This window comes from Neomonachus schauinslandi, chromosome X (assembly GCF_002201575.2).
Source record: "Neomonachus schauinslandi chromosome X, ASM220157v2, whole genome shotgun sequence".
NCBI lineage: Eukaryota > Metazoa > Chordata > Mammalia > Carnivora > Phocidae > Neomonachus > Neomonachus schauinslandi.
In genome coordinates this window covers 70,805,580-70,820,481 of record NC_058419.1, presented here as the reverse complement: position 1 = coordinate 70,820,481, position 14,902 = coordinate 70,805,580, and the positions used below count along the sequence as shown (strand labels likewise).

General features: G+C 42.1%; 1 protein-coding gene across 1 annotated transcript; it reads left to right on the top strand.

Annotated features, from left to right (window-relative positions):
- Positions 1 to 572: 572 nt before the first annotated feature.
- Positions 573 to 7,710, top strand: AWAT1 (acyl-CoA wax alcohol acyltransferase 1). The gene is made up of 7 exons (XM_021680297.1): positions 573 to 716; positions 1,886 to 1,993; positions 2,496 to 2,566; positions 3,466 to 3,670; positions 4,348 to 4,519; positions 6,961 to 7,160; positions 7,331 to 7,710. The coding sequence occupies exons 1-7, from the start codon at positions 641 to 643 to the stop codon at positions 7,483 to 7,485; spliced, it is 987 nt and encodes a 328-aa protein (XP_021535972.1). The 5' UTR covers positions 573 to 640; the 3' UTR covers positions 7,486 to 7,710.
- The last annotated feature ends 7,192 nt before the right edge of the window (positions 7,711 to 14,902 follow it).

Below are 14,902 nucleotides of genomic sequence, written 5' to 3'. Positions count from 1 at the left end.
AAAAAAAATGGGGGCAATAGATGAAACAAATATTGCAAAATGTTAGTAGTTATTGAAGATGAACAAAAAACATGAACATAAAGGTAAAAATTTGTTGCATTCTCTAGTTTTGTGTGTATTTGGAAATTTTTTGGAATATTTGGAAATTTTGAAATTATTGTAATAGCAAGTTAAAAGAGGGGGACATCCCAAGCCAGACTGCCTCAGGGCAATAGTCTCTCTCAACAAAAACCTACTCCCTACCCCACAAACCCCCCAGAGCTCCCTCTTGAGATCACAACCCGCATAGTCTCAGAGTGGCCTGTTAAAGGTATTTCCCTTCTCTTGATCTCTGAGTCACTAAGACTAGATGGCAGTCCTTCTTACCTTTCTTCATCCTGATGTCTTAATAATCTCAGGAAAGAGTCAAAGGGCAAATGGCCAGGGCCCAGGGCTCAGGTCTGATAGGACAGTCCTTGGTACTCCAAAGCCTGCCTCCTGCAGTGGGTCGTAGGTGTGGGGCAGGACGAAGAAGGAAAAGGGCAGGTGAAAATCCTCCTGATCACATGCATTCACTATCGAGCACGCTTCAAGAGGCTGGTGGCACCATTGGTTGGAAGAGTGTTCTGGGATCTTTGTCTTCCTCGGGCTCCTGAGCATCATGCCTTGTTTCAAGCAGCCTACACACTTCCAGAGTCTGCTACTTCTGCAGTGGCCCTTGAGCTACCTTGCCATAGGTGAGTACTGATCCTAGAGTGCACGGCAAGAAGCCAGAGTCAGAGGCCAGGGTCAGATCTTCTTCATGCTCATGGGAAGTCTCATATCTAACCTTTGGTCATCTCAGATGGTACTACAGAGTAAAGCCAAGGAGTCTTGAGTCTCACGAACACCCTGGAGAAGGAAGAGATAGAGCCACAGGAGGCAGTGAGAACAGGCAGAGGAGTAGAACAGGGTCATGATGGATATGAGTAGATTGGGCTAATTTCAGCCACTTCTTAACCCTCACTATCTGGAAAGGGGAAATGAGGCCCAGGGAATAGGCATGATATGTCCATGAGCATAAAGCACGGGGAGTGGGACAGAAGAAGCATTAGAATTACAGACTTGGAGAAGTATAGCCTATGTTCAAACCATAGAGTTTTCCATTCTGGGAGGGGGTGGGGTGGTAGCATGTGGGGAGAGAGTGACAACGGAAGGAATGGTGAATGAGCAAGAGGACAAGAATGGTGAATGGCGGGGGTGGGGGGTGTCTGGGTGGCTCAGTCGGTTAAGCATCAGCCTTTGGCTCAGGTCATGATCCCAGGGTCCTTTGATGGAGCCCCACATCGGGCTCCCTGCTCAGCGGGGAGCCTGCTTCTCCCTCTGCCTGCCGCTCCCCCTACTTGTGCGCTTTTTCTCTCTCTGTCGGATAAATAAATAAAATCTTCTTTAAAAAAAGAATGGTGAATGGGAAGAAGTAGAGGGATGCAGATGCTTAGTGAGCAGGGTGTGGGGAGATACGGATAGTATATGGGCAAGGAAGGATGATGAGCTAGTGGTTTAACAAGGGGTTGGGGATGATGGATAGCAAAGGAGACAGGAGACAAGAAGGGAAAGATGGTGGATGAATGGGAGCAGGGGGAAAGCTGGTGGCAGGCAGGGAGGAGGAAGGAGTAGAGGGATGGTAAGTGGCTGAGGAAGCAAGTGGACAGGGATGATGGGGAATTAGAGAAATAGGGCTGGTGTATGGTAGATGATAGAGGAAATGTTTGAAGGCCAAGTAGACATGGATGCTGGATGGGCAGGAGCTAGACTGTGCAGAAGGCCAGGACCAGAAGCTTGGGTAGTTTGGGGGGCTCTTAATGGGGATGTACATGGGCAAGTTCTGCTGGCAGAACAATTTTGGTCTGACCTGCTCCCTCATCAGTTTTTATCTTGCAGCCTTTGTTCATTTACTTGCTGTTTACATCCTTGTGGCCGCTGCCAGTGCTTTACTTTGCCTGGTTTTTCTTGGACCGGAAGACCCCAGATCAAGGTAAGACTCGTGGACCTAGAAAGAACATGGCCTAAGAATGTTCCAGCTTAGGGTCGCCTGGATGACTCAGTCGTTCGGCGTCTGCCTTCGGCTCAGGTCATGATCCCAGGATCCTGGGATCCAGCCCCGCATCGGGCTCCCTGCTCGGCGGGAGGCCTGCTTCTCCCTCTCCCACTCCCCCTGCTTGTGTTCCCTCTCTCTGTCTCTCTCTGTCAAATAAATAAATAAAATCTTTTTAAAAACAAAACAAAAACTTATTTAAAAAAAAAATGTTCCAGCTTAACCTGTAACCAGGGAGTCCCACTCACCATACCACAGGTCTCTCATCCAAGTTCTCAGAGTCACAGGACCTGGGCCAGCCAGGACCGTCTTGGGGTCTCTTCCTTTTCCACCTCTCTAGCAGAGCCATGGCCCCTCCATGCTGTTAGGAAAGCCCTGAGTGAGTGGGAGGGATGGGGTTGGCACACGCAGACACCATCCCCCACTGATATTTCTCTCTCAGGTGGCAGGCGTTCAGGCTGGGTAAGGAACTTGTGTATCTGGACCCACCTCAGGGACTATTTCCCCATTACGGTAAGTGTCTCTTTCCCGGCATCCCCAGCAGTTCCCAAAATACTAGGCATTTATGCCAAATAACTAGGGTTGTCCATAAGGAAAATGAGCATACCAGAGAAGTCTCAGGGCAGGCTAGACATACTTCAAGACCCAACGTTGTGGCTGGTACTTGCTACTCTGCTAGCATACTTTGTACACCCTTGGCATGACCTACCAGATGACACAGGCAGAAACGCAAATACAGTTCAGTTCAGTTTAACAAACGTTGATTGAAAGCCTACTCTGTACTACATGTTAGAGGTACAGAGAAGTGAGTAGGATGCAATCTGTCATCAAGGTGCTCACATCTAATGAGAAGGACAGACAAGTATGTATTTATAGTTTGGTACATGGTACACAAGTAGTTCAGATGAGGGGTAAGAAAAAGCTTCACAGACGTGGTGATATTTAGACAGGGTTTTCAAGTTCAATAGAAGTTACTTAGGCAGAAACTGGAAGGGGGTTGGGAGGAGAAAATATCAGGAAGACGATCTAGAAATGTAGTGCTATGCTGGTCCTCTGAGCATTCTTTGGAGTAGAAAACAAACGTTGCCCCAATTTTTAGAGCAGAACTTGCCGACCTTTTCACTTAAACACTGGTACAAAATGATACTATGCATAAAGCGCATTGAGATAAATGGCCGGAACTACTTGCAACCACCCATGGGGCAGAGGTCCAGCAGTTCTAGCTGCCCCAAATCCTTCCTGGCTTTCCAGGGGCTGAGGAGACCGATATCTTGGCCCCCTGAAACCCACTCATGGCCTAGCTGTTGAAAAGCTCTGCTTTAGAGAGCACCCTGATCCCTGAAGTGTCTTCACCTCTGCTTCTTCATGTGATCTTATTTCACCACCTCTGGCACTTCTTTTCATGGCTGCAGATCCTGAAGACTAAAGACCTGTCACCTGAGCACAACTACATCGTGGGGGTTCACCCTCATGGCCTCTTGACCTTTGGACCCTTCTGCAACTTCTGCACTGAAGCCACAGGCTTCTCGAAGATCTTCCCAGGCATCACTCCCCACTTGGCCACACTGTCCTGGTTCTTCAGGATCCCCTTTGTTAGGGAGTACCTCATGGCCAAAGGTACTTCTGACCATACTTACTGGAGCTTCTGGCCCATTTCTCTGCTGGGAGACTCACGTTTTTAAGCCCCATCCCCTACCTCTCAACCACCTCTCACCCAAAACCATCAAAGCATAGTAGTTAAAAGCATATGTTCTGGAGCTAAACTGGGTTTGAGTCCTGGCTCTGCTGCCTACTGCGTGGTCTTGAGCAAGCTACTGGTCTCACTTTCTTCATCTGTAAGGAGATGCTGATGATAATAGTCTAACCTCAGATTTGGTGTGACGGCTAAATGAGATCATACAAGTAAAGCGTTCAATATAGTGCCTGCCACGGAGTACATGCTCAGTAAAGAATAACTTCTGCTATTTGGTGGCAATAGAGGAAAAGAAAAGAGTAAGATCATAGTTGAGATTCAGAAAGTTCTTCTGGTTATCCCACTGGAAACCTTCCTACTATAGTTTCAACCTAATGTCTCCTATGAATGGACATATTGCCTCAAAGTGAAACATGCTGGGTTTGCCCTCAGCCTTCTTTTCTCCACACCCTTGGTCCCATCTCATTGATTCTACTTCTGGGACTCATGGGAACAGAGGGCACATGGACAAGCCAATGAGGAGTAAGCAGAGATTGTTCCCTCTCAGCCATTTCCCCCTCCCCTTATTTTGCTCCTCTCTCTGCTCTTTGATTCTCTTTAGGTGTGTGCTCCGTGAGTCAGCCAGCTATCGACTACCTGCTAAGCCATGGCACTGGCAACCTTGTGGGCATCGTAGTAGGAGGGGTGGGAGAGGCCCTGCAAAGTGTGCCCAACACCACCACCCTCATCCTCCAGAAGCGCAAGGGGTTTGTGCGCACAGCCCTCCAGCATGGGTAGGTGTTCCTCCCAGGGCAGGGGTGGATGGCCTTCTCTGAGCAGCATCACATGCTAGGTGATGCCAAGATGAATCAGACGTGAGTCTTGCCCTCGTGGAACTTACTAGTGCATAAGGGAGATGGCCATAGCATTTTTAAAAGATTTATGTCATCCACTCCTTCTAAACTAGCTGGACCAATTCTCAGGAAGCCAAACCAGAAACCCAGATTCATTATCAGGGGGCTTGGCTAGGACTCTCCTAATATACAGATGATGCCCACATCATCTCTAGCAATATCAATATCTATATCTGTTTGTTAATGGTAAGTGCAAGGGGCAGGCAGTACAGTATGGTGAGTATGTGCACAGAATCTGAAGTCAGGGGCCTGATTTGAATCCTGGCTCCATAACTTACTGTTACTCTCTGAGACAGATTAGTTAACCATTCTGAGTCTTGGTGTTTTCATTTTCATAATGTGGCTACTAATAATTGTACCTACTCCATAGGGTAATTGTGGGGTTTATTTTTTTTATTATGTTAGCTAACCACCATACATTACATCATTAGTTTTTGGTGTATTGTTCCATGATTCATTGTTTGCGTATAACACACAGTGCTTCATGCAATATGTGCCCTCCTTAATACCCATCACCGGACTAACCCATCCCCCCACCCACCCTCCGCTCTAAAACCCTCAGTTTGTTTCTCGGAGTCCTTACTCTCTCACGGTTCATCTCCCCCTCCGATTTCCCCCCCTTCATATTTCCCTTCCTTCTCCTAATGTCCTCCATGCTATTCCTTATGTTCCACAAATAAGTGAAACCGTATGATAATTGACTTCCTCTGCTTGACTTATTTCACTTAGCATAATCTCCTCCAGTCCCATCCATGTTGATGTAAACGTTGGGTATTCATCCTTTCTGATGGCTGAGTAATATTCTATTGTATATATGGACCACATCTTTATCCATTCATCTGTTGAAGGGCATCTCAACTCTTTCCACAGTTTGGCTATTGCAGACATTGCTGCTATGAACGTTGGGGTGCATGTGGCCCTTCTTTTCACTACATCTGTGTCTTTGGGGTAAACACCCAGGAGTGCAATTGCTGGGTCATAGGGTAGCTCTATTTTTAAATTTTTGAGGCACCTCCACACTGTTTTCCAAAGTGGCTGTACCAACTTGCATTCCCACCAACAGTGTAAGAGGGTTCCCCTTTCTCCACAACCTCTCCAACATTTGTTGTTTCTTTCCCTGTCCATTTTGGCCATTCTAACTGGTCTAAGGTGGTATCTCAATGTGGTTTTGATTCGAATTTCCCTGATGGCTAATGATGATGAACATTTTTTCATGTGTCTGTTAGCCATTTGTATGTCTTCTTCAGAGAAGTGTCTGTTCATGTCTTCTGCCCATTTTTTGACTTGATTATTAAATGAAGTCATCCACATAAAACACCAAATGTGTCTGGCACACAGTAAGTGGTAGATAATTATTAGCCACTCTAACTGAGGGATAAAGATGGGAGGTAAAGGGCAGGTGCCCAAGGTTGGAACTGTGGGGTGCACCATAAGGTCAGGAGGCCAGCCCACTGAACACAGAAATAATTGTCCTATTTCTGACTCAGAGAAAAGTAGTTCGCCTAAGGACCTTGCCTGAGTGGCCTGTTCATCAGGTTGGAGCATAATGTAGGGGAGAGAGTTCTGAGCTGGGAGGAAGGAATCCTGGGTTCTAGCCCAGGTCATGCCATTCATTGACTGCCTGAGTGAACTTTCCCCTTCAGAACCTGGACTTCTGGATCTGTAAGATAAAGAAAATACCACCACCTTCCACTGTGCCCCACACTGTCTCTGCTGTGAGGATCCAGTAAGGTAACATATATCAAAGTGCAGAGAAATTACTAGTAACTCACAAAGTTTTGTATAAGAGAGGCCATGTTCTCTTTACTCTTCTCTCACAGGAAGACTTCAGGAGCCTGATTCTCTACCTATGGCACAAGAGGGACACAAATTTTCTCTTCTCTAATCTCAAGGGACAGAATACCTTATGCATAGTCCCGTGGGTGATGGGCATATCAAAATATATGCATCTGTGCAATATTATCATCATCTCTATGCTTCCTACTAGTAGAAACAGAGTCAGATATTTCCCTGCATGACAATTCCTGGAAGCTTTTCTTTACCATGATGTAAGTTTCTGGGGATCTCTGCCCAAAACCCTCTTCCTTCCCTATACCCCCATATCTTGCCCTTGTGATCCTGGCCCAGAGATAGCATTCTCACTAGATTTGAACATTTCAAGACAAGAGACAGTAAATATGGGAGCCCTGTTTAGTGCAAGAAGAAATGCTTCATGTTGCAGGGATTTTATATAGCTGGGAGCCTGGCCAGGAACAAATGTTCTTCCTGAGTGGTTCTCATCCTAGCCTGTGTTTGAGAAATAAATCGGGATTTTCCTTCAGGGCTCATCTGGTCCCCACCTTCACTTTTGGAGAAACTGAGGTATATGATCAGGTGCAATTCCATAAGGACAGCTGGATGTACAAGTTCCAGAGCTCCTTCCGCAGAATCTTTGGTTTCTATTTTTGTGTCTTCTATGGAAGAGGCTTCTGCCAAGGCTCCTATGGGCTCCTGCCATACTCGCTGCCTATCGTCACTGTGGGTAAGTGCTGCTTTCAGCCCCAAGTCCACCTCAGCTCTTTCCTGACCTCAACCTCAGAGAGGGAGAATCTGGGAGTTGCCTTGGCAAGTGAGAGAATCCAGCCCAGGGAAGAAGGAGGTTAAAGGAAGAGAAGATTCTAACACTTGTCCCTTCTCTTTTCCCATCTCCAGTTGGGGAGCCTCTGCCACTGCCCAAAATTGAAAAACCAAGCCAGGAAATGGTGGACAAATACCATGCACTCTATATGGATGCCCTGTGCAAACTGTTTGACCAGCATAAGACCCAATGTGGCTGCTCAGAGACCCAAAAGCTGATTTTCCTGTGACTGAATGGGCTTGCGTGCCCAAGAGCATGTACCTTGAAGAGGAGACTCATTTGCTGCTAACCAAGAGGGGGAGAAAAGGAGATAAGGGAAGGCTATGTGTGGTAGGGGAGGACATTAGGAATTCCTTCCTTGCCACAAAGCCCTCATAGTTGCTGTCCTAAGAAGCTTCACTCAGTCACTCCACAAAAAGGGGGCATCCTGAGGCCCCTCAGGCCCAGCCATGGGCACCCTAGGCACAGACATGCTTCCTTCCTTGCTCCCTACTGGCTTTCCTCCCTAAGCCCAACCCTCCAGGTCCTGAAGGACTCAAGTGATAGCCAAACAGCCCAAGTAGCCACCACTCTGGTGGTTGCTGTTGCTATTTTGTCATAATGCATTTTTTAATTGAGACTTTTTTTTTGCATACCATAAGTTTAACCTGTTTAAAGTGTAAAATTCAGTAGTACTTAGTATATTCACAGAGTTGTGCAACCACTACCACTAATTTTAGAACATTGTTCAGCACCCTAAATAAGAAAGCCAGTACACATTAGCAGTCACTCCCCATTCCGTCATCTCTCCCAGCCACTAGCAAACACTAATTTACTTTCCATTTCTATGGATTTGCCATTTCTGGACATTTCATATAAATGGAATAATAGACTATGTGGTTTTTTCAGGACTGGCTTCTTTCTCTTAGCATGTTTTTAAGGCTCATCCATGTTGTAGCATGTACCAGTACTTCATTCTTTTTATGGCTGAATAATATTGCGTTGCACATATACACAACAGTTTTCGTTCATTCACCAGTTGATGGACTTTTGGGTTCTTTCCACTTTTGGGCTGCTATGGATAACATTCATGTATGGATTTTTGTGTGGTAATCCGCTGCCTCCAAATATAAAGGCTTCCCTTATCTCCACAACACTAACCTAACAATCATGCCTTTTACATAAGTCAAACACAACTTTAAGATTACTTTTCAGTTGGCAGAGGCATTTCACATAGGTCATTTTGTCACGATGGTCCTCTCACACCATAACCCCAAGGTATTTGCTGCCATCCTGAGTCTACTACGGGAAATTCGCTTTATATCCATATTTTAAAGTCTTACTAAGTTCTGCTTAAAAGTTTTCTTAAAGCTGTATTCTGAGAATTTTAAAAGAGTAAATAAAAACACAGATGTCTCTTCCTTCACAAGGCAACCAACAAAAGACACACTTAGAAACACAGCAAAGGTATACACCTGAAACTAACATAATATTATGTTTCAACTATACTAAAAAAAAAAAAACAACAACAACACTTAGCAGAAGAACAAAAGTTAAAAGACCATTTAAAAACTCATTCAACTCAATAGCAAAAAATCTGATTTTAAAGTGGGCAGAGGACTTAAATAGACATTTTTCCAAAGAAACATCCAAATGGCCAACAGGTACATAAAAAGATGCTCAACTTCACTAATCATCAGGGAAATGAAAAATTAAAACCGCAGTGAGATATTACCTCATGCCTGTTAGAATGACTACTACCAAAAAGACAAAAGATAAGTGTTGGCAAGGATGTGGAGAAAAGCAAATCCTCATGCACTAATGGTGGTAATGTAAATTGGTGCAGCCACTACGGAAAACAGATGCAGGTTCCTCAAAAAATTGAAAATAGCACTACCATATGATCCAGCAATCCCACATGTAGGTATCCATAGGAAATGAAATCATTACTTCAAAGAGATATCTGCACCCCCTTATTCTTTGCAACATTATTCACAATAGCCAAGACATGGAAACAACCTAAGTGTCCATTGACGGATGAATGCATAAATAAGATGTGGAATATAATGGAATAATATTCATCATTCAAAAGAAGGAAATCCTGCGATCTGCAACAACATGGATGGACCTTGAGGGCATTATGCTAAGTGAAATAAGTCAGACAGAGAAAGACAAAAACTGTATGATCTCAGTTACATGTGAAATCTAAAAGAAAAAAAAAATGCCAAACTCGTAAAAACAGTGTATAGAATGGTGATTGTCAGGGGCTAGGAAATAGGGGAAATGGGGAGATGTTGGCCAATGCCAATAGGTACAAATTTCCAATTATAATATGAATAATTTCTGGGATCTACTGTACAATTTGATGACTATAATTAATAATAATGCTTGAAATACTTGAAAATTGCTAAGAAAGTAGATCTTAAGTGTTCTCGCCACAAGAAATTGTAATTATGTGAGGTGATGGATGTCTTAACTAACCTTACTGTAATCATTTTGCAATATATGTATATCAAATCATCATGTTGCACCTTAAACTTACACACTGTTATACATCTGTTATATCTCAATAAAGTGAAAAAGGGGGGAAATTTTAGATTAGCTTTTTTTACTTTTCTTATTTCATACCTCTTAAATATTCAGTTTTGGTGGGGCCCACTCTATTCTCACTTTATTCTGTTTCAGTCTCAAATATCCATTTCTAACCCAGATTTCTCTCATAAGTGATTTCCCTCAAAACCAATATATCCAACTTACCAATCTCTAACAAACATTTTAACATCAACATACCGGTAGCAGATGAAACATCTTCCCCCTCCCAATCTGACTTTTTATCACCAAATCCTGTTAATTCTACCACCTCAATATTAATCCAGTGTGTCCTCTTCCCTTCTCCACTGTCACAACCTTGTCAAAGCCCTCACCAACATTCTTAGACAATTGCCACTTCTTCTGCTAGAGTCCTCTCTAATCAATCCATTCATCACACTGGTGCCAGAGTGCTCTTACTAATGCTTAAATCTGACTTGTTAGTCCTCTACTTTGAAATAACCAGCATATCCTGAATTATGTTCTGGGTACCATTAATGTTCCATAGATGTTAATAAATATTGCACAGAAAAAATGATTATGTGGTTAAATAACTGTGGGAGATGCTGGATTAAACAAAATTAGACAGATGTATTTACTGAAATATTTTCAGAATCTTCACTACACTAATGGGCTTTGTGACTATCCGAGAAGGAGTATTTAGTATTTCCCAAACTTACCTGACAATGGAACCCTTGTTTCAAATAACACTTATTACCATCACATGGAACATTTAGTGTTTCTCTAAATACAGTTTTGCAAATGCTGGTCTACAAGATAAAGTTCAAACCCCTTGGCATGGCAGAGAAGGCTGCTGGTAATATAGAGAAAGTGGCTGATCTGATTTGGGAGCCTATCAGATTGGGAGAAGTCATGGTAGGAGTCACTGGGGTTGATTGGATGGGTCAAAACCTCATGAGGTAATGAAAAGGTAACTGAATAAAGGGGGGACTTGGATTTGAATTGTTCTCACCTGTTTGGTTTGTCCAGGAAGAGCAAACTACAGCAGATTTTTTTCAGAAAAGAATCTCAAGGACACACATGGGAATGAGGCTATACCTAAAAGAGTTAAAAAAAAAAAAAAGCCTTTGCTTTCTTATTAGCATCAGCCACATGCTCCTTCTAGAAAATTCATTTCCCCCATATCTTTTCTCTTCACCCTCAGCCTCTACACCACAATGCAATCTCTTGTTCTCCCTATCTCTCCTCCTCCCTCCCTGAATATTTTTGAGATACTCTAATACTCTAAGGTTTTGCTCCTCACTCTGGATGTCACAATAACTTTGTATGAGCTGATCATCAAAGGAACTAATCAGTAAGACTTGATCATGGAATGTGAGGGCAAGCAAGGGACATTTACAAAGAGTGGCCAGGCTGGTGACCCTAGTGGGCCAAATGTACAGGGACCTTCAGAGGTAATCATGGAGGCAGAAAGTGAGCAGAGTACTTGAGTGATATCCAGAGCACTGCCCCATAGAGGGAAGATCCGTACTTACTGTCAGAGAGTTCAACGCTTCCCCATACATATAATAGGTCCATCATGAAGTTCAACAAAGACCCTTCATACTCTGACCCCTATGAATTTCCAATCACTCCCTATCATGGTCTAAAGTAGTACACTGGACTACTTCATGTTTTCTGAATAATTTCACCTTTCTTTGCTTTTGCACATGTTCTCTCTACATGGCAAAGCGTATTCATGTTTTAAGTCCACATCAAATATCACCTTAGTGAAGCCTTCACCAGGAAGATTTAATAACCCCTTGCTCCATTCTTCCATAGCGTTTTGTTGGCTCTACTAATGAGAACTCGATTTTGTCAGTCTTTATTTATGGTTAACCCCATTAAGGGTGTAAAGGAGGAAATTTTCAGTAATCCTTTCTCTGCATTTATGGATGAAAATCATATGGTCTCACAGTATGTGCTTTGGAATTCCTCATACATCAAAGGTCATATCGTGTGACTGGAGACTTCAACACTCGGCTGTTAGAATATGACAAATCAAGTAAACAAAAAGCTAATTTTTAAAAAGTATGGAGCTGACTAATACAATAAATAATGTAGACTAGACTGTCAAGTGATAAGAACTTAATGATTAGGACAGGAATTACACTTTCTTTTCAAGTGCACATGAATCTTTCACAACTGCTATTCAGTATTTGAATTCAAAATGCTCTTAATATAAAAGGCAGAAATTCCACGTACTATAGTCACAAGACTCAGTACAGTAAAATTAGAAATAAATAATGAATATAGAAGAAGAGAGCACAGGCAGTAATTTCTCTGACACTGGCCGTAGCAACATTTTTCTAGATATGTCTCCTGAGGCAAGGGAACTAAAAGCAAAAATAAACTATTGCTACCACATCAAAATAAAAAGCTTCTGCACAGTGAAGGAAACAATGAACAAAACTAAAAAGCAACCTACGGAATGGGAGAAGATAGTTGCAAATGACATACCTGATAAAGGGTTAGTATCCAAAATATATAAAGAACTTATACAGCCCAACACCCAAAAAACAAGTAATCCAATTACAAAATGGGCAGAAGACATGAGCAGACATTTCTCCAAAGAAGACATACAGATGGACAACAGACACATGAAAAGATATTCAACATCACTCATCATCAGGGAAACGCAAACTAAAACTGCAATGAGATATCACACTTGTCAGAATGGCTAAAATCAGAAACACAAGAAACAAGTGTTAGTGAGGATGTGGAGAAAAAGGAACCCTCATGCACTGTTGGTCTCATGGTACATGCTCTGGAATGTATTCGTCACACATCAAAGGTTGTTGGCGGGAATGCAAACTGGTGCAGCCAGTGTGGAAAACAGTATGGAGGTTCCTCAAAAAGTTAAAAATAGAACTACTTTATGATCCAGCAATTGCACTACTGGGTATTTACTGAAAGAATACAAAAGCACTTAATTCAAAGGCATATATGCACCCCTATGTTTATAGCAGCACTATTTACCATAACCAAATTATGGCAGCCCAAGTGTCCATTGATGGATGGATAAAGAAGAAGTGGTATATATATACAATGGAATATTATTCAGCCATAAAAAGAATGAAATCTTGCCATTTGCAAGGACGTGGATGAAGTTAGAGAGTATAATGCTAAGTGAAAAAAAAGTCAGAGAAAGACAAATACCATATGATTTCACTCATATATGGAATTTAAGAAACAGAACAGATGAATATGTGGGGGAAAAAAGAGAGAAGCAAACCAAGAAACAGACTTAACTATAGAGAACAAACTGATGGTTACCGGAGGAGAGGCAGGTGGGGGGATGGATTAAATAGGTGATGGGGATTAAGGAGTACACTTGTCGTGATGAGCACCAGGTGATATATGGAATTGTTGAAATATTGTACACCTGAAACTACTATAACACTGTTAACTAACTAGAATTTAAATTAAAACTTTTTAAAAAAGAAATAAAGGAGAAGTAACAACTGACATCATAGAAATACAAAGGATTATAAGAGACTACTATCAAAAATTATATGTCAACAAATTGGACAACCTAGAAGAAATGGATAAATTTCTAGAAACATACAGTCTTCCAAGACTGTATCAGGAAGAAAAAGAAAATCTGAATAGACTGCTTATTAGTAATGAAATTGAATTGGTAATAAAACAAACTCCCAACAAACATTCCAGGACCAGATGGCTTCACAGGTGAATTCTACCAAACATTTAAAGAAGAGTTAATACCTATCCTTCTCAAACTATTCCAAAAAATAAAGAGGAAGGAAAACTTCAAACTTCATCCTATTATGATCATTACCCTGATACCCAAATCAGACAAAGACACTACAAAGAAAAAAACTACAAGCCAATATCCCTGGCGAACTTAGATGCAAAACTCCTCAACAAAATATTAGCAAACTGAATTCACCAACACATGAAATGGATCATGTACCATGATAAAGTGGCATTTATTCCAGGGATGGCTTAATATCTGCAAATCAATCAGCATGATATACCACATTAACAAAATGAACAAGAAAAACCATATGACCATTTCAGTAGATGCAGAAAAAGCATTTGACAAAATTCAGCATTCATTTATAGTAAAAGCTCTCAAAAGAGCAGGTCTACAGGGAACATAGTTCAACATAATAAAGGCCGTATATGAAAAAACCACAGCCAACATCATACTCAATGGGAAAATATTGAAAATGTTTTCTCTAAGTTCAGGAACAAGATAAAGATGTCCACTCATGTCACTTTTATGCAATACAGTACTGAAAATCTTAGCCACAGCAAACAGAGGAAGAAAAGAAATAAAAAGCATCCAAATCAGAAAGGAAGAAGTAAAACTGTCATTATTTGCAGATGACATGATATTACATGATATTATATATAGAAAACCTGAAAGACTCCACCAAAAAACTATTAGTACTAAAAAATTAATTCAGGGGGCGTCTGGGTGGCTCAGTTGTTAAGCGTCTGCCTTTGGCTCAGGTCATGATCCCAGGGTCCTGGGATCGAGCCCCGCATCAGGCTCCCTGCTCGGCCGGGAGCCTGCTTCTCCGTCTCCCACTCCCACACTGTTCCCTCTCTAGCTGTCTCTCTCTCTCTCTGTCAAATAAATAAAATAAAATCTTTAAAAAAAATTAATTCAGTAAAGTTGCAGGATACAAAATTAATATGCAAAAATTACCTGCATTTCTCTACACTAATAATGAAGTAGCAGAAAGAGAAATTAAGAAAACAACCCCATTGGGCGCCTGGGTGGCTCAGTTGGTTAAGTGACTGCCTTTGGCTCAGGTCATGATCCTGGAGTCCCTGGATCGAGTCCCGCATCGGGCTCCCTGCTCGGCAGGGAGTCTGCTTCTCCCTCTGACCCTCCCCCCTCTCATGTGCTCTCTCTCTCATTCTCTCTGTCTCAAATAAATAAATAAAATCTTTAAAAAAAAAAAAAAGAAAGAAAGAAAACAACCCCATTTACAAGTGCACCACAAAGAAAATACCTAGGAAAAAATTTAGTCAAGTAAATGAAAGACCTGCACTCTGAAAACTATAAGACATTGATGAAAGAAATTGAAGATGTCACAAATGAA

Coding starts and splice junctions, on each gene's coding strand:
- AWAT1 (XM_021680297.1), top strand. CDS start 641: ATGCCTTGTTTCAAGCAGCCTACACACTTCCAGAGTCTGCTACTTCTG. Junction 3,671..4,347: donor GGAGTACCTCATGGCCAAAG/GTACTTCTGACC, acceptor GATTCTCTTTAG/GTGTGTGCTCCGTGAGTCAG. Junction 7,161..7,330: donor GCTGCCTATCGTCACTGTGG/GTAAGTGCTGCT, acceptor TCCCATCTCCAG/TTGGGGAGCCTCTGCCACTG.